The sequence below is a fragment of the Arabidopsis lyrata genome, assembly GCF_000004255.2.
Source record: "Arabidopsis lyrata subsp. lyrata unplaced genomic scaffold ARALYscaffold_2, whole genome shotgun sequence".
Lineage (NCBI taxonomy): Eukaryota > Viridiplantae > Streptophyta > Magnoliopsida > Brassicales > Brassicaceae > Arabidopsis > Arabidopsis lyrata.
In genome coordinates this window covers 2097191-2123210 of record NW_003302554.1, presented here as the reverse complement: position 1 = coordinate 2123210, position 26020 = coordinate 2097191, and the positions used below count along the sequence as shown (strand labels likewise).

At 36.0% G+C, this 26020-nt stretch overlaps 5 protein-coding genes, 1 non-coding gene and 1 pseudogene across 8 annotated transcripts; 4 read left to right on the top strand and 3 right to left on the bottom strand.

Moving 5' to 3' along the window:
• The first annotated feature begins 1768 nt into the window (after window positions 1–1768).
• Window positions 1769–4564, top strand: LOC110231021. Its single transcript, XM_021035650.1, has 2 exons — window positions 1769–3864; window positions 4040–4564. Exon 1 carries the CDS (start codon window positions 1959–1961, stop codon window positions 3849–3851), a length of 1893 nt encoding a protein of 630 aa, XP_020891309.1. The 5' UTR covers window positions 1769–1958; the 3' UTR covers window positions 3852–3864; window positions 4040–4564.
• On the top strand, window positions 4158–21690 carry LOC9322571 (phospholipase A I). 3 transcript variants are annotated; one of them, XM_021035649.1, is made up of 19 exons: window positions 4158–4206; window positions 15607–15888; window positions 16094–16241; window positions 16330–16408; window positions 16491–16644; window positions 16737–16946; window positions 17035–17280; window positions 17355–17517; window positions 17601–17861; window positions 17941–18062; window positions 18313–18474; window positions 18588–18783; window positions 18882–19018; window positions 19215–19353; window positions 19503–19709; window positions 19819–20299; window positions 20396–20612; window positions 20701–20790; window positions 21037–21690. In XM_021035649.1, exons 2-19 carry the CDS (start codon window positions 15670–15672, stop codon window positions 21514–21516), a joined length of 3711 nt encoding a protein of 1236 aa, XP_020891308.1. In that variant the 5' UTR covers window positions 4158–4206; window positions 15607–15669; the 3' UTR covers window positions 21517–21690. The 3 variants fall into 3 exon arrangements, with proteins under 3 accessions (XP_020891308.1, XP_020891307.1, XP_020891306.1); XM_021035648.1 differs by lacking the exon at window positions 4158–4206 and having other exon boundaries at window positions 15118–15888; window positions 19822–20299; XM_021035647.1 differs by lacking the exon at window positions 4158–4206 and having other exon boundaries at window positions 15119–15888.
• Window positions 10987–12137, top strand: LOC110231022. The gene has a single exon (XM_021035655.1). The coding sequence runs from the start codon at window positions 11007–11009 to the stop codon at window positions 12060–12062; it is 1056 nt and encodes a 351-aa protein (XP_020891314.1). The 5' UTR covers window positions 10987–11006; the 3' UTR covers window positions 12063–12137.
• LOC110230860 lies at window positions 12198–12996 on the top strand (annotated as a pseudogene).
• Window positions 21691–21860: 170 nt separating the features above from the next.
• Window positions 21861–23950, bottom strand: LOC9322570 (probable serine/threonine-protein kinase PBL23). Its single transcript, XM_021035654.1, has 5 exons — window positions 23447–23950; window positions 23164–23345; window positions 22882–23071; window positions 22401–22792; window positions 21861–22314 (listed from the first exon to the last, which is right to left on the bottom strand). Exons 1-5 carry the CDS (start codon window positions 23589–23591, stop codon window positions 22057–22059), a joined length of 1167 nt encoding a protein of 388 aa, XP_020891313.1. The 5' UTR covers window positions 23592–23950; the 3' UTR covers window positions 21861–22056.
• Window positions 23951–24099: 149 nt separating this feature from the next.
• Window positions 24100–25707, bottom strand: LOC9322569 (pentatricopeptide repeat-containing protein At1g61870, mitochondrial). The gene has a single exon (XM_021035653.1). It carries the CDS (start codon window positions 25611–25613, stop codon window positions 24387–24389), a length of 1227 nt encoding a protein of 408 aa, XP_020891312.1. The 5' UTR covers window positions 25614–25707; the 3' UTR covers window positions 24100–24386.
• A 142-nt stretch (window positions 25708–25849) lies between these two features.
• On the bottom strand, window positions 25850–25921 carry TRNAW-CCA. The gene has a single exon. It is a non-coding gene; the product is annotated as a tRNA-Trp (tRNA).
• Between the last annotated feature and the right edge of the window lie 99 nt (window positions 25922–26020).

The following is a 26020-nucleotide window of genomic DNA, read 5'->3' as shown; positions in this document are numbered from 1 at the left end:
AAATTAAATAAGTATATGTGATTTAATTAAACTAGGATTTCATTTTTGTTTGACTCTATCAATTATACTGATTGCATCTTTTTTTGTTTGCAATTATGTAGGTTTTCATTTTTTTTATTGTCAACTGGCATTGTATAGATTGTGTATATAAATTACAAATATATTTGCTGATGAAATATTGAAAGGTATGTTATAAATTTTAGAACAATGGAATTTTACAATAAAAAAAAAATACCAGTTTTTGTCAATCATAGTGAAACTCTAAATGATTTTAATAAATGAATAATTTGTGTGGATGTCAAAATCCAATGTGATGATTTAAAAATATTGTGAAAAAATCAGGGTAATAATTCCAGTATATAAAACACATGATTAAGCTAAAGATTGCACTAAATCAAGAAATAATTGAGAATGACAATATAAAATGATATTATTTTTAGTGTGCAGGGCCGAATTAAAAAAAAAAAAAAAAAAAACAAATTCGGTTTATACTAATTATGCCCGCAGAAAATGAGTAGCTCCTTTGGTTGTGATCCTCTTATTTTGTCATGAGCTTGGATAAAATTATCTACCTCACCAATTGGTTCTTGAAAGTTATTAATTAGACCTAATCGTCAGTTTTTAAAATACTTACGCCAATGGTAATGGACACTTGTTTTTTTTTTTTTTAAACGCTACCTTCAAATTTATCCTTAAATTTTACTTTGTTAACAATATCAGTTGTAATTACTTTGTACAAAAGAAAAATTAGTAATAATCCCATTAAATTTGAAGACTATCATACAGTTGTGAAAAGTGTATTTTAACGCCCCAAAAAAACAACCTGTATTTTACATTCTAAGAAAAATATGTAATTTACATCACAGAATCGTTAAGTGTTAGAAATATACTACACATTACACAAACAAATATAGAAATGATACTTAAATCTCAAATAGCTGAAATATTAACTCTAAAAACTGCATATATAAATATATAACTATAATATAAGTAAGAGAAGACACATTGGTTTTTTTATACGAAAAATTTATGAAAGACCATAACTCAAATCCAATTGAAAATAAAGACTGCATCGAGCTGTAAACAGTGAATGAAAATCATTTTTTAGTTGCCGATTAACCAAGTGTCTCAAGTTGACAGAAAAAAAAAAAACAAAAATCTCAACTGACTCAATTATTGATCACGAAATAAATAAAAAATATACAAATAATTTTAGAAAGGACGAAAACCATGTGCAAGACTGCAAGACTAGTCAACTTTGATTTGTTTGTATGTATTTATGTGAGAGAGCAGAGAAAACGAACATCCTATCACAACACGAAAACTATCAAAATCATTGAGAGAACCAAAAAATCTCTCATCCAAAATAAAAGAGAGAACAAAACTATCAAATTCATTGAGAGAGTAGCCATGAATTCGATCGGTGGATTTCATGAGCTGGAAAACGATGGTAAACTATATGCACGTCTTTTAATTTGTTTTAGTTTTTAATCTTTAGAGACTAATCAATTGGTTTTAGCCTTCTAGCTGTAATGCAATGCCAAATACTTTAGTAAGTATAATTTTTCAGTTAATCAAAGACCAAGACTTTTTTACTGGTAAATTTATTACAGAAGTCTTTTTTAATTAATCAATTGATACAACGTTATTGGACGTGAGCCCCACCATACTAAATGTTCACAACAAGAACAGATCTCAAATGCATTATCTTTGACAGAAAAAAAAAAAAAAAAATCTCAACTGGCTCAATTATTGATCACGAAATAAATAAAAAATATCTAATCAACAGATAATTTTAGAAAGGACGAAAACCATGTGCAAGACTAGTCGACTTTGATTTGTTTGTATGTATATATGTGAGAGAAGCAGAAACCGAACATCATATCACAACCAAAATATCTTTCACCCAAAATAAAAGAGAGAAAAAAAAAACAATCCAGCTTACTGGTGGAGTGGCCATGGATTCGATCGGTGGATTTCATGAAGTGGAAAACGATGGTGAACTATCTCTGGTATATCATCACCCCAAATACCAACCCATTCCACAAACACAAACCCCAACCTCCCCTTTTGGTGAAACAGCCATCGATGACCTTTCTTTTCAACCACTTTTCTTATGTCCTATACCACGATATTTCAAAGCATGGTCCGATTCCAATTACGATGATACTTATCCGATCAGTTCTTCCCCGGAATTCGTCATCTCTACAACAAGAATTCAACAGGAAGATGATCATTCAATACTCCCTTTGTTTTGGTGCAACAATAAAGACTTCGATGTTGATGGTGGTTGCTACGCATGCAAGGGCTCAAATTTTGGCACAGATTATTATGTCTGTGTCGAACACCCTTATGATATAATTTTCCACAAAGAATGCGTCCAATCTCCATCTGAAATCAAACACCCTTATCATCCGGAGCATTCTCTTCAACTTTCCTATCGTTCGGCAAGGGCTCCCAAGATAGAGTGTTTATGTTGTGGAAGAATAGCAACATATCTGTTATATTATTGTACCAGATGTGATGTTGTAATGCATACAATTTGTGCGATGAAGTCGATATCCTTCGTTGTAGACCAACCAAAGAGCCATGACCATCCCCTCACTTTATTTCCCAGACAAGCTTCCTTAACTTGCGACGTTTGTGGTTTACTCAGAAAAAATCCCACCTACGTTTGTCTTCGATGCAACTTTGTCGCTCACAACGATTGTATGTATTCTCCACGCATCATCAAGATATCACGTCACCATCATCGCATCTCCTACACTTCTTCTCTCCAATCCAGAGAATGGTCTTGTGGAGTTTGTCGTAAAAGTATAGATGGTGATTATGGTGCATATACTTGTAACAAGTGTGATGATTATGCTGTTCACGTAAGATGTGCTCTACGAATAGATGTGTGGGACGGAGTTGAGCTCGAAGGTGTACCAGAAGAAGATGATATAACCCAAGATGTCGGGCCGTTCGAGATAATATCTGAAGGAGTGATACTTCATTTCCTTCATGACCACCATCTTCGGCTTGAGGTTAGCATACTATATGATGAAAAGAAGATTTGTCAAGCATGTGTCCTTCCTATTTATGAGGATAATCGTTACTGTTGTGTGGAATGTGACTTCACCATCCACGAAATATGTGCAAAAAATCGGCGAAGAATACAACATGCGTTACATCCTCATCCACTTACATTGAGTGGCGTGAGTAAATATGATACGGATACCTTCAGGTGCAATGCTTGTGATCGTTGTTGTGGTGGCTTTGTCTATATGTGTCCGAGAAAGGAATGCACCTTCGATCTAGACGTACGATGTGCTTCAATTTGTGAACCGTTTAACTTCCAAGGTCATAAACATCCATTGTTCCTAGCTTTAGGCCCAGGAGAAAACCCCATTTGTCAAGTGTGCACATCAAAGAGTCTTATACCATTAAATTGCATCAAATGCGATTTTATTGTATGTATGAAGTGTGCGACGTTACCATATAAAGCAAAGTATACGCATGACAGACACTATCTCACAATTTTGTGGGGAGAAGAGGTATGTAATAAAGATTGGTGCGAGGTGTGTGAGCGTAATTTAGAAGATACAGGCACTAAGTTTTTCTATTGGTGCAACGAGTGCTGCACTACTCTTCACATTGCTTGCTTATTTGATGACGAGCCATATGTGAAACCTGGTCAAACTTTGAAATGGAAAGGGAGGCCGCAGGAAGTCAAAGTTCTTGGCAAAAAGAATCTTTCTCGACCTCTTTGTGATTCTTGTAAGTACCCTTGTCAGGGCAAAATATATTCGGGAGACGAAGGCATAGCGTGTTCTATGAAATGTGCTAGTGATTTGTTTAGTTTCCTCTGAAGATGAGAATTCAGTAAGTTAATTATATAGTTATCTCTCTATATTCATGTAATTTTGCTTCTTCTTTTTTTTGTTTTGTTGTTAAAGATGTAATTTGTTTCATCTTTAATTCATATATATCCGACTTTGTGGTTTGTTAAGCTTCGACTCTAATGCTACTATTACGCCATGTCGTGGGGATTAATTAGGATGGGAGAGTTTCCGTCTAAGTCTCAGCTACGAAGCAGATGATCTAAACGACGATCCAATTCTATCACCCTCGGCGTCTCCATTCGGATAACTTCGATGTCTTCGTCGTGTTCTTCTCCATCCGTTGTGGAGGATCAGGCAGCGTTGAGATTGGAATCATACTGTGGTGGTTGAATTGAAGGGAATTGGAGATGGCGATGAAGGTGTTATAGAGAATGTTGGATTAGAGATGAGAGTTGAGAAACGTAGGGAGACTTTGCTACCAGTTTACATTTATGAAAGCGGTTGGTTCGGGTCAGCAGTACGACGGTGTAGGCGTTTTAACAAGGCGAATGCGGTCTGAGATGTAACACTACAATGGGTTCAAATCAAGAAATAAATTAGAAATGGTTTCGTTGTTGAGCAATTCTCTCTTGAGTCCATGTTGATGTCTTTCTTTTCCTACGTAGCAAAAGAGAGCATACATTAAACAATTGTAGAAGAAGATATTAGATATAACTGGATCTCTCCAAATCTATTTGCATCATTACTTGTTCTATCTTCCTTTTCAGTTTTCTTGCGGTTAACTTATTGCCAACACCACCCGTTTAGACGCAAAGAACTTCACAAGCGGTAGCATATACAAATCAAATCTAAACTCGCTTCTCTCGAATCTCTCCACCTCTTCGGACTCATTCTATGTGTTGAGAATTGACTCTTTGATTATTTCTACAAAAGAAAGAGATAACAAGAATCAGAGGAAGGTGATTGATGAGAAGCAAATGTGTGATGTATGTTGTATAAGTATGTGTGTTGTAAGATGAAGATGATTAATGAGAATGAGAATGTTTTAAGAGAGAAAACGTTTTACACAAAACAAAAAAAAAAGAAACAAACTTACAAGAATGAGAGATTCACAACACTATGCCTCAGGGTTCCAGACGGCCTCATCAGGACATGGTTCCGATGTCGTGTACGGCATGTTCCTCTCTAAGGTCAGGTCGCTGTTGATAATTGTAGAGAGTGCATCAAAGTCGCTGCCAGAGTTGTTATTGATACTTGTACTGCACAAAAAAAATGGAGATCACCTGGTATAAGAACTGCATGTTGTGTTATTCCTATGCCAATTTCACTGGTGTAATGGAGACATGTTCCATCGTACATAAGAAAGCTATGGGATTGTATAGTAAACGACCTTGACTTGCGTTACAAACCGTTACCTTGACTTGACTTGCGTTACAAACCGTTACCTTGTTATACAAGCTAATTGGTAGGGCACATCAGTCGGAGAAACTCTATGGTTATAACAGAGAAGAGGACGGCAGCTATGGGATTGTATAGTAAACGCGAGAAATAAATGCGATTAAATTTTCAACCTGAGATGGTAACACCTAACAGTCCTAGATTTTTTACCTGAGACTCCTTTTATGGTTTCTTAAGATGGGGACCTTTTTTGGATCATCAATCATGGGCCAGATCGTATTTTGACCAGATTCCCTTTTCGGTTTACATCAATTTTTGATCCCCATGTATGCAAAAGGTTTTAAATTCTGTATCTTTTTAAGGGAAAAATACCAAATGAGGATGATGTGGCTATCAAGACTCAAGAGACTCTCAAGAAAGTGATGTCAAGGTCTTACAGAGTTCAAAAATGCAGTGAATTTGATAATTAAGGTTCAACAAAAAATAATGACGAAAATAAACTAATAAAACATCGAGAATTGAAAACAATTAATCTCGGTTGTCGCTCTCACCATTCCATTCATTCTCTTCAGACAGTATTGTAAAGTCTTCATCTAATCTAAACCATCAAGAACACATAGTTTTAAGAAGAAACGAAGAACTAAAAAAATCTAAATTAAAAATAATTGAATAGAGTCTAAAATCCTATATTTTATTCCTTAATCAAATGAAAATTTTGAAACCCAAACCCGGCCATTCAACCATTCACCGGATCGCGGGTTATTGTAAGTTTTTTCGGTTTTGAAATTGCCTGGTACTAACATTAAACTCAAACCAAAGTAGTGTTCGGATCACGGGTTAACCGGGCGGTCCGGGTCAGACGTGAAAACACTGAAAATTACCAAAACAAAAGGAATAGAAAAGATCACTTCCCTATTAAGTCTTTATGATACAAAAGAGAAAACTTCGCTTCGATTTCAAAAAAAGAGAAATGAGTACTTGATTCTTTATATGCTTGAAACGAAAATAATCTCTATACTATTAAAAGAGAAGTACAAATGAAAATGGGTCGGGTTAAAATCAAAAAATTGACCCGAAATTCTGAAATCGGATCTTTGAAATTTTTTTGGAATATAAATTCGAATTAATAATGATAATCGAATTAAAATCAAATATTTATGGAAATCAAATAAAATCTGATTGTACTTATGGTAACTAATTATAAAAGCATATTCCGAACAATATTATACATTAATTACGTATAATAAATTTGTTCATATATTTTTGGAACTAATTGCATAGCAATCAACGTTTTTGTCATTAATTTCCCTCATTTTAGCCAATTATCATTAATTGAAAGATATCTTACTTGCTTCTAAAGATTTCTAGAAAATTTATTACAAATAACCCATCTGTTTTATAAATTGAATTGATATTTTAATTTAATTAGATTAAATTAAAATTAAGGTATTTTCATACCTATAGCTTACCAAAGAAGTTTAATTTTCAATTTATAAAGATTTCTTGAATATCATTTAGAATTATTCAACAAGATGATAAGTATTTATTAAATTTTGTGAATCATGAAAATTAATAATTAATTTTTAATCATTATATTTCATCTTTAATCTCTCATCTAACAAATAAGGATACATATTATATTATTCCTATGTCCAAACTTCATTTTGTTGTATGACTAAATAATATTCCCATTAGAGCTGTCAAAGCGAATTGATTCGTCCCGTTAAGCCCGTTTTGCGAAAAGGCAAAAAATATTTTGACTTGTAGTTAGTCGGTCCGTACGACCCGCATATAGCATATATGAAATACAAACCCATCCCGCGAATGTATGCGGATTTGCGGGATTGTCTGTGGATTTTGTTTAAATAATTTTAAAGTAACCAAAATTTAAAATACTACTAAAATAAATAAATAAATAAAAATACTACTAAAAGTTTGTTTAAATTACCATATGTTGAATAAATTATAATTTTATCAATAAATACTAACATGCGAGCTGATCCGCCAACCCGCGGATAAAAACCCATTAAACCTATGACCCACTGCGAATTAAACCATGTGGTCCGCTTATTTGCGGGTTTAATATATTTTCCCAATTCTGCCCCACACTGAGATGATTTGGGCTCGATCCGCGGTTTTTGACCTAAAGTGACTGCTCTAATTCCCATGAATCGTCTAATTTTAGAATTCTAAAACACAAAATTCTATTTTATAAATCATAATTAATACGATGAGTTTATTTATAAACAATTTAACATTTTTTCTACAATTTTTTATTATGAATATTTATAAGTATACTATACGATTCGCTCTACTAAAAACACTCACAATATTAAACACAACGTATGTAAACTAATATTCCCCGCGGTGGACCGCGGATCCGATCCTAGTATAACAACTATAAGAAAAGACAAAATCCACTTTGCTTTTACGTCAAGGATAAATGATTAGAAGTAGAAGATGGCTTATTTATAGTGCAAAAAATGTTAAGAACAAATCATTTTATATGATCTTATCTGAAATATACTAAAGAAATACCAGAACATCGGTGGATTTAACCAAACAAATACAAGGTAATCCTTCAACACTTCTCTATGATTTAATTCGAATTCCATGTGTCGTTTTGCTTTGTTTTTGTTTAATTTAGGATTTAGTCAATTGGTGACTTTGATTTGCGTTGAAATTTCTCAGATTTTGCCTTAGTTGTGATGAGTGTGGCGAACAATTCTACCTCAGATGCTTTGTCTGATGAAGCAGCCTGCCACGAACCACTATTTTCATGCCCTTTTCCACGAACTTTTAATGAAGACTGTTATTCTATCACTCACCTGATACAGGAAAACTGTATCTCACTCAAATTCAATCGAACAAGTAACACCAATTGAATCAACGTTCATGAAACGCGGATCCAAATCTCATCTGCTGAATTCACAAGAAAACTCTAGCCAACAATGAGTCCACCATTGTCACACAACACAAGAAATTCTAAGGAAAAGATACCAAAACAATTCTCTGATTTTGCATAATGATGAAAAGAAGCAGAGACTGCCTTTTAAAGAATCTTCATAACTTTCTCCAGCTTCGACCAATGTTATTTTGCCACGCGTCTCACCAGCTTCGACCAGTCTTTGTCCTCCACGTAGCCTTCTCATTTGATGCTCATTTCCTATATCAAATCTCCCCTCTTCAAAGAACCTTGACCACAAGGTTCAATGTTTGGAAATTGTCACTGCAACACAAAGAGAACTCTCATGTAGTTTCCTTCATAGTTTCATGAAGACTGCAACTAACACCATTGTTGATGTCTTTCCTTTTATGTTAACCATCCTTTTCATACGATTTAGTCTTTAATAATTGCAGAAACTTCTCACAGCTCAGTCCGTTAGAAATTCCCAAAAATTTAATCACCCTCTGGGACAGAACATATGAATCCACCATAGAGTTGCATCTTCAACTATAAAGTCCCCAGGATCCCAAACTCGGTAGGTTTGAAGTGAAAGACGACACTGTCTCGTATCCATACCGACTCCAACCAAGAAATGAGTGGCATATGCAACAGGTTTAACAAGCACAACCATGTATGGACTAAGACGATTCAGTATAACCCACATAGAGAACATCCGAGTCGGCTGGTTGTTTTCAGTTCCACGATTCACACTAACAGACCCTCTTTTCATTACGTATTGATCAAAAGTTTCAAAGACCTTTGTACCAAAATTAGGTGCAGGCATTAGAGACTCACTATCTTCTTGCTGCTGATTGTTTTCCATCATATCCTCCTCCATTTCCTCTCTTATTCTTAGCGTAAACAGCTGAATTTTCTTGTGCTTCCTCCAACTCTCTCTTATGCACCAATTTTTAAACCACTCTTTAAATTCCAACCAGCACTTGTACCTCAACAGAATCTGCAGTCTCTTTATACCATCTGTCACATATTTGTACTTGAACCACCACCGCTTGGAAAACTTGATCTTTGTATTTCTCATCACTTATTGAATAACAAAAAACTCAGGAGACTCTTGATTCCTTAAGTCATCCATAGCCGACGAAATCTCAGAGCTTCCAAGTCTCTTGCTTCTATCCATTCCTATTAATTTGGTCGGAACTGAACCCTCCAACCTAGCCTGACAAGCCAAGATCTCCAGATTCTCATTGTGAATCCTCTCCAACACGTTCTTGCAAATAAACGCCGTGCCTTCAAGGTTCATAATACAACGAATTGATATGCTCCGACTTTCATCACTTGCAGCTTCTTTCCAAGAGAGATTTTCCCATTTCTTAACCCTCAACTTTGACCAATTGTTTTTGTTTTCCAAGTAAGTAATAATCAGATCATAACCAAGCCATTGGCCACTGTCAAAAATCTGCGTCTCCCTCTCAACTTCATATACTTTCAAAGAATCTTCTTCTTTCATCAATTCTTCATCATTAGATGAACTATCAGTGATACCTTTCATTAGAACCAACGATTGCAAACGATAGAAGTAGCCTTTCACTTCCTCTTTATTTTTTGTACCCAACACGCTTCTCTTTTGATTGGATGCAACTATTTCACCTGTCGGGTCTCTCTCTCTCAAATCCGGAAACGAATTATCTTTATTTAGCTCCTGAATCCCTGGTTCTCCTTGTATTAATTCTCTTGGTTGTGATGTTGCTTTGAACTTGAACCACCAAGTCTTTAAAAATGTTTTCCTTCTCTTACTTTGCAACAGTCTTGTTCCCTGTGACATTATATCAACACTTGACATGCAATATTACCAACATATTCAAGGACAAATTGCGACTGCCATTGATGTGTTCTCGCAATTGCAGATGGCAAATCATCATAAACATAGTGGAACGCCTTTGATTCATCATTAACATCCATAGATTCCATGGAAGATCTACGGAAAATTTCCCAGTGAGGAGGTGATACCTGATGTGTGAGAATCAGATCACTCTGTTGAAGCAAACTGGTTTCCAGAATTAGATCCGTGTAATTTTTTTTGGCTTGTTCTTGAATCAAATGATTCTGGTTAAACAATGAATCTGATTCTGACACTTCTACGTTGAATCCAAACACATCCCCAGCATCCGCAAGTTAATTATCATCACTAGACTTCGCAACATCAATTTCTACCAAGTCTTTCTCAATCTCATTCTCAACAAAGGCTGAATCACTAAGGAATCGATCTTCTTCATCATTATCTATCATGCAAATACCTGAGTTTTGTGTTGCAGATAATGATCTGGAGTTTCTGGTTCTTCGCAAAATAGACATAATCCCTTAGATCTTCTCTCGTCAATCTCTTCCAACGAAATTCGTCGCTGGATCTTTTTGATGCGAAACCCCAACGATTCTACAGTTTCTGGAGTCATTGAAACCACCGGAGATGATCGCCTCTGTTGTAGATGACCACACGATGATACATCATTCACGTTATCGGAGATGAGCCAAATTGCGCCAATCAGTTTAGCAAAGCTCTCGTCGAGCTTTTGATTTTGTTCTGCGATCGCTTGTTCAAATCGTCCCAAAACCTCCTCCGTCTCGCGCACTACTGCTTCATTCAACAACATCGGTCTAGTTTCTGCCATTGATTCCGAGGAAGAATGGCTCTGATACCACTTGATACAGGAAAACTGTATCTCACTCAAATTCAATCGAACAAGTAACACCAATTGAATCAACGTTCATGAAACGTGGATCCAAACAAGAAAACTCTAGCCAACAATGAGTCCACCATTGTCACACAACACAAGAAATTCTAAGAAAAATATACCAAAACAATTCTCTGATTTTGCATAATGATGAAAAGAAGCAGAGACTGCCTTTTAAAGAATCTTCATAACTTTCTCCAGCTTCGACCAATGTTATTTTGCCACGCGTCTCACCAGCTTCGACCAGTCTTTGTCCTCCACGTAACCTTCTCATTGGATGCTCATTTCCTATATCATTACCCGATCAATTCTTCTCCCGAATACATTGTCTCCCGAAGTATGGATAAGAAGTATGTAGATCATCCAATACTTCCTTTGTTTTGGTGCAACAATAAAGAATTCGATATTGATGGTGGGTGCGACATATGCTATTCATCAAATTTTGGCACTGACTATTATTTATGTGCCAAATGTGATAAAATTTTCCACAAAGAATGCGTCCAATCTCCAAATAAAATCAAACATCCTTACCATCCTAAACATTCTCTCCAACTTTCCATTTGTTTAGATTCTGATCCCGATAATATTTACTGTTTAAGTTGTGGAAGAGAATCAGTATATCTCGTATATTACTGTACCAAATGTGAAGCTAAAATGCATACAATATGTGCGATGAAGCCGATACCCTTCTTGGTAGAACAACCAAAAATCCATGACCATCCCCTCACTCTTTTTCCTAGGCAATCTTCATTAAATTGCAACGTTTGTGGTTTATTAAGAAAGAATTGTCTCACCTACGTTTGCCTCGGATGTGACTTTGTTGCTCACGACGATTGTATGCACTCACCACACATCGTCAAGATATCACGGCACCATAATCGTATCTCCTATACTCCTTCTCTCCGGTCCCAAGAATGGTCTTGTGGAGTTTGTCGTAAAAGTATTGACTGTGATTATGGTGCATATACTTGTCATAAGTGTAATGCTTATGTTGTCCATTCAAGATGTGCTCTAGGGAAACATGTTTTGGATGGAAGATATCTTGAAGGTGTTCCAGAAAAAGAAAATACAACAAAAGATGTTGAGTCTTTTGAGAGGACATCTAAAGGAGTGATACTTCATTTTCTTCATAACCATCATCTCCAACTTGATGTTAGTAATGGGCGAGATTATGAGGCCCTTAGCCCACTTACATATAGTTAACATTGTATATGAGCAATTAGGTCTAATGTCTCTTGTATATAAAGGCATTGCCTTCAATCGTAATCAATAAGAATCATCTTCTATATCGTTACCATATCTTTGACAGTTAGCATACTTTATGATGAAAATAAGTTTTGTCAAGCATGTGTCCTTCCTATCTTTAAAGGTATCTACTATTCTTGTATGGAGTGTGCGTTTGTCCTCCACGAAACATGCGCAAAAGCTCACCAAATAATTCAACATGTGTTACATCCTCATCCTCTTGTATTAAAGAATGACTCTGGATATAGTCAAGGTTACTTCTTTTGCAGTGCTTGTAATCGTTGTGCTGGTGGTTTTGTCTATCAATGTCCGTTAAAGCAATGTGAATTCGATCTTGACATACGGTGTGCTTCAAATTCTGAACCGTTTGATTACAAAGGTCATAAACATCCCTTGTTCCTAGCTTTAGATCCAAAAGAAAAAACCATGTGTATCATATGCAAAGTTACAATTTTAGCATATGATAGAAATATGTATATGAATTGCATAAAATGTGATTTTATCGTATGTATGAAGTGCGCTACCTTACCATACGAAGCAAGGTCTAAGCATGACAAACACTTTCTCGAAATTTTATGTGGAGAAGAAGTATGTAAAAGAAGATTGGTGGTGTGAGGTATGTGAACGTAATTTAAAGATACATTAACAAAAATATTCTATTGGTGTAATGAATGTTGTACTACTTTCCATATTGAATGCTTATTGGGTGAAGACCCATATGTGAAGCCTGGTCAATTTTTCAAAGTAAATGGGAAGGAGATTCAAGTTCTTTACAAAGATTAAGTTTCTCGACCATTATGCGACAATTGCAAGAATCCTTGTCAAGGCAAAATATTGAAGAGAGACAACCTTATAGCATGTTCTCTGAGATGTGGGTATAAGATTTTTTAATTGAGTCCATTATGTTTATTTGTTCCTCTATTTAAATGTAATATCTGTTTTTATACTTTATTTTGATATGTTAATTTGACATTGGTGTGTAAATGTTTGTTTCTGTTATATAATAATTAATAAATTTTTACTTGAAGATCATTTGTGATATAATCATATAATGCATAATAATAATTTTTTCTTACCAAAAAAAAAATATAATGCATAATTGTTTTTTTTTTGTTGGTATAAATCAAATTGTATTTTCACAATCTATATTATTAATTGGGAAGCATTGGATAATAAATAACCTTATAAAGGGTAAAGAATTACAAACAATGCCATTGGTTTTTTGTGTTTTTAAATAACTTCATTAAGGGTACAATAGTAATCACAAAATTAATATATTTAAATAAAAAATAGTTTAATTCTTTTAAATAATTATTAATTTCCAGAAAAATAAACTAATTTTCTCTCTCTTATTAATTTTAAACGAAAATTTGAAATTAATTTTTAAAAAATTGTTAACCAATAGGAATTGAAAAACTAAGATTTGATATCCAACTAAGATTTTAATTCAAAAATAAAACAAATTTTAATAGACTATTCTATATCAAAAATAAAAAGAAAAATAATATCATTTTAATTCAAAATTAAAAACACTATCATTTAAAAGATTTATCAATGGAGGACTTTAAAATTAAATTTAAAATTGTGTAAGAAAATTAAATACAAATATTTTAAGATTCAATTTTGTTATAATATTTTCACAAATTTTAAAATATAAAACAAAATTTTATTTCACAATTTCTAAAATACGATATTAGGTATTAACAACTCTTTATATTTATGATGAAATAAACTCAAATAATAATAAATTTAAAGTAATTATCATTATAGCTTTCGTTTAAAGCAAGTTTGATAAATATCTAACAATAGATTGTATATATTAATTTTTAAATTATTTTGCGTTTTATTTTTTGCTTTTCAACCGGTTCTTCCTTAAATAAATCCCTAATATATTGCACACAGTTTTCAAATAATGTAAACTAATTGTATATTTTGAATTCAAATTATGCAGCAATAGCATATCCCTTTTAAAGATCTATCTCAAATTTTTATTTTTAGTCCAAAAATCAAATTAATTATGATTAAACAATAAAAAGAAGAATATGCAAAATTTAGCTAAGGAAAGAAACATTAATAAATTGTTAAAATATATTTGTAACTTTAGCAGCATATATATTAATCTACAAAACTCACAGTATGTATTGTATGGTATTTAAAAGTACGCAAATAAGAATTTGGAACATGATTTTAATGGAATGAAATGAGAATAGGAATTACGAGACGGGATGAGAGGGGAACATAAATTAAAAATCAAACTAAATACCCAATTGGTATGAGTTCAGGTTATAAGTACTATATAAAATAAATTTGTTTACATACATAATCATTTACGTACATTTTCAGTTACACATATTCTATTTATGCTGGATACTGGAATGTCATATTTTTATTTCACGTATACAAGACGGGTTATGGGACCAAGAATTTATGACAGATATAGGACGGAATATGTTTCCCGTTCTAAAATAGTTACGCCTAACTAATATACATGAAATAACCAAACTCAAACCGAATCTATATCCTATTTAACACATATAATCAAACTATTAGAAATGTTTTGATTAGTTTAGAAAATAAAAAAAGTAACATCATTTAACTTTTGCAACTAAATTATTTCTTAGTTTTATCTTAAATATAATTTCGCACGTACGTGTAGGTCCGGATCTTAAAATATAACTATGCACTAACGCAACTGAATTTCGTTTATTACTCTAATTTTATATTATTTGTACTATTATAAAGTTCACTAACACAACAAAATATTTTATATTTTTAAAATCTATATAACAATTTCTATAAAAATATCTCTACACGTACGTGTGAATCCAAATCTAATACACTAAAATATATATCATAAAAACAACGAAATAATTTATATTGAATTAAAATTTGTTAGAACTTTTTAAAAAATATAAAACCCCGCACGTACGTGCGGGTCATGATCTAGTAATCATATAAAAATATACCTTTGAAACGAACGACGACGTTTTCGTAGCGTGTCATAAGATTATCAAGTTAACAAAACTCAGGCGAGCGAGAGAGAGATCAGAAACGGAAGAGAAGAATAATCCAGTGATGAATGAGACTATTCTCTTCTCTGATCATCACTCATTGATCGGATTTGCATTTTTGATTCTCGAATTCTGAATCATCCAATTGGATCCGATTTTGATTCGACGTTCTCCGGTATTGATTTCGGTGATCGGAGAATTTCGCCATGTCGTGGGGATTAGGATGGAAGAGATCATCGGAGAGTTTCCGTTTGAGTCTCAGTTACGGTGCCGATGATCTAAACGACGATCCGATTCAATCACCGTCTGCGTCACCATTCGGATCTCCAACGTCGATGTCTTCGTCGTGTTCTTCTCCATCCGCGGTGGAGGATCCGGAATTAGGGTTCCGTATTGATTTAGATTGGACAGCAGGCGATTCGGAGGATCAGGTAGCGTTGCGATTGGAATCGCAGTTAATGGTGGCTTTACCTGCACCGCATGATACAGTGGTGGTTGAATTGAAGGGAATTGGAGATGGCGATGAAGGTGTTATAGAGAATGTTGGATTAGAGATGAGAGTTGAGAAACGTAGGGAGCCTTTGCGAGCAGTTACATTGATGAAAGCGGTTGGTTCTGGTCAGCAGTATGATGGTGTAGGAGTTTTGACTAGGCTAATGCGGTCGGATATGATGCCTGCAGCCATTCCTGCGCCGGCTATCGATGTTGCGTCATCTTGTGGGGTGCATTGGAAGACTGTGACTTCGTTGAGTCTATCTGGTTGTGGTTTATTGGTATGTTTCTTGAATCCAAGGAAGAAAGTGGTGAAATGCAGCAACTTTGATTAGGAAATGTGGTATAGATATTTCATGAATGTAATTTTATCAAGATAAGCTCGATTTCGTTTGACATGATACAGCTTTTGAACATAGGAGGAGAGATTTTTTTCGAAAATTGGGTTTTGCTGTTCCTTTTTTAATGCTTTGCAATGTTGGGCAGGTAATGCCAGTTGAAGTGACTGAGTTACCTCTGCTTGAGAAGCTATGTCTCGAGCACAATAAATTGTCAGTTTTGCCATCTGAGATAGGGAAGCTGAAAAATCTTAAGATACTTAGAGTTGACAATAACATGCTTATTTCTGTGCCAGGTGAGTGTAACCTGACAATTCCTTATACTTGTTAATCACATAACAGAAAAACATGTTGGAACTGATGTTGGTTGAAACTCTTGTTCAGTGGAACTAAGACAGTGTGTGGGTCTTGTTGAATTGTCGTTGGAACACAATAAACTTGTCCGGCCTCTTCTTGATTTCAGGTCATTGTTGCAGAGAGGTGGTATTACTGTTTTGCTTTATTTTTTTAGTATGAGCCTGATTAGTTATTCGATTGAAATGCAGGGCGATGTCTGGGCTACGAATACTACGGCTTTTTGGTAATCCTCTTGAATTCCTTCCAGAAATTTTACCCTTGCATCAGCTTCGCCACTTGTCTCTTGTAAATATCAGAATTGTGTCTGATGAGAATCTAAGATCAGTAAATGTACAGATTGAGGTAAGAAGAAAACTCATCGCACAAAATTTCTGCTACTTTTCATTCTCCAGATCATTAAGTTTTATTCTAAGGGTGACTTTTCATGATGCCAGACAGAAAACACTTCCTATTTTGGGGCATCTAGGCACAAGCTAAGTGCCTTCTCTCCCCTTATATTCCGTTCTTCGTCTTGTCATCATCCTCTTCTAGCATCTACATTGGTGAAAATAATGCAAGATGAAGGAAACCGTTCTGTTATTGGTAAAGATGAAAATGCGGTGAGGCAGCTTATAAGTATGATAACTAGTGACAATCGCCACGTGGTATGTTGGTTTTTTGTTCTATGCTATGGGTTGAAAAAAAAACTATACTTTCTTTTGGGAACAATCACCATAACTACAGGTTTGATAGGTTGAGCAAGCTTGTGTTGCTTTATCATCTCTCGCTCGAGATGTTGGCGTAGCAATGCAGCTGATGAAGTGTGATATTATGAAACCAACTGAAACTGTTCTGAAATCTTCGGCCCCGGACGAAGTTATATCCGTTTTACAAGTCGTGGTCACCTTAGCTTTTGTATCTGATTCCGTTTCTCAGAAGATGCTCACCAAGGATATGCTGAAAGCCTTAAAATCCTTGTGTGCCCATAAGAATCCTGAAGTAAGATAGCTGCATTTTTACCCTCCTAATAAGAAAACGCTATAGCTTCTTTGACTGAGTATCCTTTCCTTTAGGTTCAAAGACAAGCCTTATTAGCAGTTGGGAACTTGGCCTTCTGTTTAGAAAACCGTCGTATTCTGATTACTTCAGAGAGCTTGAGGGAGTTATTGATGCGGTTAACTGTTACACCTGAACCACGAGTCAACAAAGCTGCGGCTAGAGCTTTGGCAATTCTTGGTGTGTTTCTTGTATATCAAATCTTCATTTTTGCTTGATACTCCAGTTGGGCATTACATACAACACTTTTCTTCTGATGACAGGCGAAAATGAAATTCTGCGACGTTCCATAAAAGGCAGGCAAGTACCAAAACAGGGACTGCGGATTCTCACCATGGATGGAGGTGGAATGAAAGGTCTTGCAACGGTGCAGATTCTTAAGGAGATTGAAAAGGGAAGTGGCAAGCCTATACATGAACTATTCGACCTTATATGTGGCACATCAACAGGAGGAATGCTAGCTATTGCCCTTGGTGTCAAGCTTATGACACTGGAACAATGTGAAGAAATATACAAGAATCTAGGTGTGTAGAATTCCCTTTGAGCTCTACAGCTTCTTTGACTTATTGGTTCCGGACTTTACTTAGGATGATTTTTCTTTAGGAAAGCTTGTTTTTGCTGAATCTGTCCCAAAGGACAATGAAGCTGCAAGTTGGCGGGAAAAGTTGGATCAGCTATATAAAAGTTCATCGCAAAGTTTCAGAGTTGTTATCCATGGATCTAAGGTATATACAACTTTGTTGGTCTATTAACGGCTGATTTCTTCTGTATCGACATAGAATCAAAGAGCTAGACTTTGTGGTTATGGTTTTAAGGAATTATCATTTTGATGGTATTTAGCGTCTTGGATTTTTATGGTAAGAATTCCAAAAAAAAAAGATGTCCAAAAAAAAAAGATGTCCACTAGAAAACCGAATAGCTCTTGTTGGTTCCCACATAACTTGGAATCAGGATTTATAATGTACTGTCTTGCAGCACAGTGCAAACGAGTTCGAGAGACTGTTAAAGGAAATGTGTGCTGATGAGGATGGAGATCTACTAATAGAATCAGCTGTGAAGAATGTTCCAAAAGTCTTTGTTGTATCTACTCTTGTTAGTGTGATGCCTGCGCAACCATTTATATTTCGGAACTACCAGGTACAACACATCCTAAATTCTCTACCACATCCTAAACTACCAGGACTTTACCACTTTAAATTCTCCCATCTATACTTCTCGTGTGTATCATGTGCTCTCTTTTCTATTTGCAGTATCCTGTTGGAACACCGGAGATGTCATATGCATTTTCAGATCATTCAGGCGGCAGTACACTAACTTCATCAACTGCCAGTGATCAAGCTGGCTACTACAAGCAAAGTGCTTTTATGGGAAGTTGTAAGCATCAGGTTTGGCAAGCGATACGAGCATCATCAGCTGCTCCATATTATCTTGATGATTTTTCAGTTGGTACAAGTCTACCTTCTCTATTCTCTATACTTATCCATGAAACTTTGTGGTAAGCTTTTACGCTGATATTATCTTTTTTCCTTTCTAAATCACTTAAGACTCATATCGCTGGCAAGATGGTGCAATAGTGGCAAACAATCCTACAATCTTTGCCATCAGAGAAGCACAACTTCTATGGCCTGACACAAAAATTGATTGCTTGGTTTCGATTGGCTCTGGCTCTGTACCAACAAGGGTAATTACCGTTTTTCCTCTTTACTTGTGGAATATATTTGTTGGATTTTTGGCTCCAAATGGCAGTCACAAATGGTCAAATTGTGGAAAATCTTTGTTTATATTGGAAAGCCACTGAAATTCATATGGTGAACAAAGCTTGCCGTCCTTGTAATATTAAGTAATTATGTGTCAATGTTGATCTAACTCCTTTGTAGCCACGGAAAGGTGGATGGCGTTATTTAGATACTGGGCAAGTACTGATTGAGAGTGCATGCTCAGTGGAACGGGTTGAAGAAGCTCTAAGCACATTGCTCCCTATGTTGCCAGAAATACAATATTATCGGTTCAACCCAGGTAACAAACAGCATTTTACAACATGCAAGAACACTCTATCCTCTTGAACACCTAGGAAACCTTGAATTTCTAATCCATGCCTATTATCATAATGTATAAGTGTTTTGACGTAGAATCTAGTTAAGCCTTTACATATCTGGTCTATGCAGTTGATGATCGCTGCGGAATGGAGTTGGATGAGACTGATCCAGCGATCTGGCTAAAATTGGAAGCTGCGATTGAAGAATTCATACAAAGCAATTCCCAAGTATTTAAAAACGCATGCGAGAGATTAACACTCCCCTTCCTAAACGATGAGAAATGGTGTGAGAATTTGAAACCACAGTTTATGAATGGAAAGCTACCAAATAGCAGAGGTATCTGTTTCAAAATTATTTGCTTTTCAGAAAACCTTTTCAAACTCAGAAAACCTTCTCAAACTGTTAGCTCAGTAACTTATATCATTTTTCTTTCATTCCTAAACAGTAGAGAGCAGTCCTTCTCTAGGATGGAGACGCAATGTTTTGCTTTTGGAGGCTCAGCATAGTCCTGACTCAGGGAGAGTAAAGTATCATGCTCGTGCGCTTGAGTCATTTTGTTCGAATAATGGAATAAAGTTATCCTCATTACATACTACTGCTACTCCTGGATGCCCGAAACCATCTCCAGGGACTGCTTTTCCCACTCCATTTACCTCTCCTCTTATATCTGGAAGCTTGCCTCCGAGCCCCCTTCTCTTCACTCCTGATCTTGGCCCACAAAAGTTCAATAGGATTGATATGGTTCCGCCACTTAGCTTGGATGGGGGTCATGGTGGAAAGACGGTTATGTCGCCTCCATCATCTCCTCCACGACAAAGACAACTCTATCTTCCATTACGACAGATGCATGAAAAGTTACAGAATTTACCCCAAGTGGGGATCATACATCTCTCACTTCAAAATGATTCTAATGGTTCAATACTGAGGTTAGTCCAAACTTTTCAATTTCCACCATATCACTTTCAGGTCTAAATTAGTTGATTCTAGTTAATTGATTACATTTGCTTTCTGGTTTCATTTAGTTGGCAAAATGATGTATTTGTGGTTGCTGAACCTGGAGATCTCGCTGATAAGTTTCTCCAAAGCGTCAAAGTCAGTATATTGTCAGTCATGCAAAGTAATCGCCGAAAGGCTGCATCAGTTCTTTCCAATATCTACTCAATCTCGGATTTGGTGCGTAGCAAGAAATGCTTCCAGGTTGGAAATATCATCCACCGTTATATCGGACGCCAAACCCTTGTAAGGATATTTTTCATATTAACTTCTTTGTGGTGTTAGTGTTATAGAGTTGGAAGGTTTATTTCGTTTTCTTATGTTACTTGTAAAGGTGATGGAAGATGATCAAGAAATCGCATCATTTATGTTCCGCAGAACGGTCCCTTCGGCACACTTGACTCCTGATGATATTCGCTGGATGGTAATGTCACTTGACTTTTGTACACCCAAAATCTCTCTGCTAGTTTCATGTTCACATTTTTTCACTCTCGCATACCTTAAAAGGCTAGCTTCTAAGGCTCTGTTTGGTTGATGGTTAAAACTCAAACCGTAAAAGCTAGTGATAAGCACAAGGCTGATAAGAGGGAGACCACATGTTCTTTTTTCACGTTAAGCTAGCTTGTAAGCAAAATTTTGTCTTATGCCTTTGAACATATTATCTGATCAGGTGGGAGCATGGAGAGATAGGATAATAGTCTTCTCAGGAACATTTGGACCAACACAAGCTGTCGTTAAAGCCTTTTTGGACTCTGGTGCAAAAGCTGTGATTGGTCCATCAAACGAGCCACTAGAGACGCCACTAATCACATCCCAAGGCTCATCTGAATACAACATTGTAGATCAGAACGGAAAGTTTGAGATTGGAGAAGAAGAAGACGAAGAAGAAGAAGTGAACGAGGAAATGGAAAGGGAAGAGATGGAACCACCGACACCGACAAGTGACTGGGAAGATAGCGACCACGAGAAAACAAACAGAGACGATAAGTATTGTGGTCTTTGGGAAGATGATGAAGAAGAAGTGTCTGAGTTTGTTTGCCAGTTATATGATCAGTTGTTCAGAGAGAATTCAAGAGTTGATGTTGCTCTTCAAAAAGCTCTTGCCTCTCATCGAAAGCTCAGGTACACTTGTCATCTTCCTAATGTATAGAAAAGACAAAAATACAAATTTTTATACCTTTTTGACTCGTGGGGAGAGGAAAAGAAAATTGAGAGAGATACAAAAAACAATATCAAAGTTTTGTTCGTTTTCTGCAAATATAAGTATCAAATAAGTTTATTGCTTTTGAAACATTTAAGCGGTATGAGAAAGATATTGTTACAATTTTCTTAGCGAAATCTAGTTTCGATTATAAGAAAAAAAAAAAAACTCTTTTTCATGGCGTATAGCAATAGACAGTCACAGACTCGCAGTGAAACAGATTTGATTACTGATGACAAATTCGGGAACGGAATAGGTTCAAAATTTTTGGAATTTAAATAAAAGAGATCATCAAAAAAAAAGTGTAGTATGAGATTAATAATGTGATTCACAGATGATGCGATCTCCCCAATGCCAAATTACACCATATTACAAAGAATTGTTTTTGCATCCGATTGACTTCGAACTCTAACCCTAATTACTTTTCTTGGATTTTACGTTAAAAGAAAAAAAAAATGTTTTAAAGGATTGAAAAAAAAAAGTTTAGTTTTATGAATCAGATGATGATGTCTGAGTAGCAGAGGCGGCAGGAGTAGTATTAGTGTTATCAACAACCTCTATAGGCTTAGCCAAGAACTCAAGTGCTGTGACCACATCTCCCATCAATGGCCTAGTCTCTGCTTCTTCTTGCAAACACATTGCTGCAATCGCTAGAGCTTGATGCAACCCTTTTACTGGGTAATTCCCTTCTAGATTTGGATCCACAATCTGTGCAAACATCCTTCTATCTTTCAACAACGGTTCCGCCTGCAAAAAAAAAAGACTTTAATCGGTTTCTTCCTTCTCAAGCAACAAAAAAAACATTTTAACAAGACTCTTGCTTGATGAAGTACCCAAGAGATCAAGTTTTGTTCTTCAGTTGGTCTATCGCCATCAATAGCTCGTCTCCCAGAAATTATCTCAAGGAGGACAACACCGAAGCTGTAAACATCGGATTTAGCAGTGAGTTGACCAGTCATCGCGTATTCAGGAGCACAGTATCCGTATGTTCCCATGACTCTAGTCGACACATGATCTTTGCCTTCAGTTGGTCCAAGCCTAGCTAACCCAAAATCTGATAGCTTTGAGTTGAAATCAGATTGTAACAATATGTTTGAAGCTTTGAAATCGCGGTAGATCACAGGAGGATCTGCATAATCGTGCAAGTACTCGAGCCCTTTAGCTGCACCATGCACTATCCGCATTCTCGTGAACCAGTCTAGACTTGGTGCCTCTTCTGGTAAGTCTATACAGTGAATAAAGATTAAAACATTAGATTATATATCAAATGCTTGATGTTGATGATATAATAATGAAAAAGGTCATAGATTTTACCGAACAAATGATCTTCCAAAGATCCGTTGGGCATGAATTCGTAAACGAGGACTCGTTGGTCGTCTTCCACGCAATAGCCAATGAGATTGACAAGGTTTGGATGTTGAGCCAAACTCAATACCATCACTTCTGCAAAGAACTCTCTTGTTCCTTGCAATCCATTCCTATCAAGCCTCTTTACAGCCACCACCTAAACTTCTCATCATTCAATCAAACAAAAATTAGCAACTTTTCGCCAAATTCGCACACTTATATAAGATGATTGAGATATTGAAAAAGGACCTGATTGAGACTGCTGAGGAACCCTTTGTAGACTCTTCCGAAACCGCCTTCTCCAATCATACAATCCATGCTGAAATTATCGGTTGCAGCTATTAGTTCCTTGAATTTGAAGATTCGACCGCAGTTCTTCACGTTCCCATACTTCTTTATCTCCTCTGTTATATACTTCTGCCTGCAGCTTCCTGCATTTATCAATGTTCATAAACATTTTCAGAAACCAAATGATATGATCAAATCTTTGAGAAGGTTGATTAGACAAAGAAGTGACAACATTTACGAGTACCTTTTCGGTGTGAGCGAAATGTGAACAGAGCAAAAAGTTTACGGCTATGGCCTCTATAAGCTGTAAGACCTTCATCAAATGAATCTCTAGGCGAATTAGGTCCGAGTTGTTGCGGGTTGATGAAACAAGGACAAAGCTTCATCATTTTTCTTCTTCCTTCCTCCGTTTTTTTCTTTTTTTCTTTTGTGTTCTTGATCTTCAGACAAAAACAAACACTTTGAAATGAATCCCCTAAGGAAAGATTCGATCTTGTCTCTCTTACCGATCCTTTCAGATCCAAACCCTGTCTGGGCAAAACGAATCTGAAAGAAAGATCAGATCTTTCCCAGGAAAATGATGTTGCATGACAAGAGAATTTGCGGGAGGATCACAAAGTTTTGCCGTCTCTTATTGTTGTTATATATGAATGTTTCCATGTTTGGATCTCTCAAATTTGGATAAAAGGATTTCTTTTCTTTTTCTTATTTTTAGGGTTTTCTTCTCTGTTCGTGAATAAGCCAACGCGTATCTCTCTCTTTTAACAAACTTCCAATCAAATCTTTACTCAAAACACATTAGTTCGTGGTAAGCATGTAGAGATTAAACTTCTTTATATATTATATAGTCATCATACTATATAATATAAACATACGAAGACAAAGTGTTGACCATTAAGACAGGCTAAAACTGCTTCAATGATATGACCAATCTTACAGATAAAATGCTTAAGATCTCTCTGATTCCGAAACCAAAAACTACGAAGATAAACCTATGAAACTAAGTTCATGACTTGATTCTCTCTGAAAATCTAACATGGACCACGATGATTCAAAAGATTACTATCGTCTAAGCAGAAGCTAGAAACTTATTTCATTGCATTGCTGACAAATGAAGAGAGAAAATTCGTAAAATTTGAAAATACCGATCTCGGGAACAGTCAAACCCGTAAATATCTTTTGATTCATTGCGGTAATGCAGCTTCGACTTCATTCCACAACTCGACGTTTCTAGTGAACTTCTCTTTTACTTGCCCAATGAGCTCCTTTGCTTCGTCGACTTTCGAATCTTTAGCTAGTCCGTTAACAAGCGACTTCATGATACTAAAACTCGGAACCCAATTCTTCTCCATACTCTCTTTACAAAGAACCAAAGCCGTCTCAAAGTCTCCTCCTTTGCACAAGTAATATATAAGAGTGAAGTAACACTCACTATCAGGCTTACATCCTCTGTTCACCATAACCTTAAACAACTTCTTCGCTTCCTCGAAATCATCTTCATTGCAAAACCCACGAATCAAATGGCTATAAGTAACCGTATTCGGTTTCATCCCTGCAGATAACATCCCATCAAGCAAAGCTTTTGCTTCCTTAGATTTCTTCCTCTTACACAAACTCTGAATCCTAATATTATAAGTCGAAACACCGATATTAACACCGCGATCTTTCATCATCACCAACACTTTCCCTACTTCATCATTCTTATCCTCTGAATAAAACCCAGAAATCATCAAACCAAAGCTAGAACTATTTGGCTTTATCCCTTTCCTCTCCATCTCCGCAACAATGGAGTACGAAGAACTCGCTGAACCGGATTCACAGAACACTTTGATCATACGATTATAAGTCTCAAGATCAGGCTCAATCCCATACATCTTAGGCATCTCAATGTAAACTCTTTTAGCTTCTTTGTAATCCTTAGCTACTAAACAAGCAAAGAGAAGAGCATTCAAAGACTTCACCGTACGAGGGATTTCAAATTTCTCAAGATCACGAAAAACCCTTAAAGAGTGATCAAGCATATTCGCTTGAGCATACAAAACAATAGCGTGAGCAGCGAAACGTTCCGATTTGAGATCTTGTCGATTTTCGATGAATCCATCGAGGAGATTCGATACAGCGGAGAAATGTTTCTTCTCGGCGAGATTCTCGACGGCGGCGGAGAAAGCAATTCGATCAATGTGACAATCTGGAGTAAGAGAAGCTGCACGGCAGATTTCGAGGATACGATCTGGATCTTTCTCGGATTTGAGAAGAGAAAGAGCGGCTTTGCTTTTTTCTTTGCTAGTGAGAGGAGTTTTTGAATCTGGTGAGAGGATTGTTGAAGCGGAGGAGAGTGATCGGATTTGTGGTGATGCGTTGAGGTGACGGAAGAGAGAGGTTGATGAACGGATTCGAGAGAGTAACGCCATTGTTGTTTTCTTAGGGTTTTAGATTGTTGTTGAAGAAGAAGAAGAAGAAGAAGAAGACGACTGTGAAATGGAGAAGCAGACGGAGATTGAAGAATTAGGGTTTTTGTTTGTGTAAATCTAATCGTAGTCGTTGATGGGTTTTTTAAAAAGTCATTATAATGGACGGTTGAGATGAGTTTTGTGATGAAGATAAAAATTATATAAAAAAAGAAATTCCGGATGTTTGTTCGGGGGATTGAACCCGACGTGAATCGAACACGCAACCTTCTGATCTGGAGTCAGACGCGCTACCATTGCGCCACGGATCCGGTTAAGAATAGTTACTCAAAATTATTTATATTCGAAAATAAAAAATTGTATTAGTCTTTTTTTTCGTAATTTTGATACTTGAATTTGAGATTTTAATA

Excerpts from the sequence above, each read along its gene's own strand:
- LOC9322570 (XM_021035654.1), bottom strand. The coding sequence starts at position 23,591 with ATGATGAAGCTTTGTCCTTGTTTCATCAACCCGCAACAACTCGGACCT. Across the intron at positions 23,346-23,446 it reads ATTTCGCTCACACCGAAAAG|GAAGCTGCAGGCAGAAGTAT; the intron begins GTACTCGTAAAT and ends TGATAAATGCAG. Across the intron at positions 22,793-22,881 it reads TTTGGAAGATCATTTGTTCG|ACTTACCAGAAGAGGCACCA; the intron begins GTAAAATCTATG and ends TTCACTGTATAG.
- LOC9322571 (XM_021035647.1), top strand. The coding sequence starts at position 15,322 with ATGTCGTGGGGATTAGGATGGAAGAGATCATCGGAGAGTTTCCGTTTG. Across the intron at positions 18,063-18,312 it reads TTGTTATCCATGGATCTAAG|CACAGTGCAAACGAGTTCGA; the intron begins GTATATACAACT and ends ACTGTCTTGCAG. Across the intron at positions 18,475-18,587 it reads TTATATTTCGGAACTACCAG|TATCCTGTTGGAACACCGGA; the intron begins GTACAACACATC and ends TTCTATTTGCAG.
- LOC9322569 (XM_021035653.1), bottom strand. The coding sequence starts at position 25,613 with ATGGCGTTACTCTCTCGAATCCGTTCATCAACCTCTCTCTTCCGTCAC.
- LOC110231022 (XM_021035655.1), top strand. The coding sequence starts at position 11,007 with ATGATGAAAAGAAGCAGAGACTGCCTTTTAAAGAATCTTCATAACTTT.
- LOC110231021 (XM_021035650.1), top strand. The coding sequence starts at position 1,959 with ATGGATTCGATCGGTGGATTTCATGAAGTGGAAAACGATGGTGAACTA.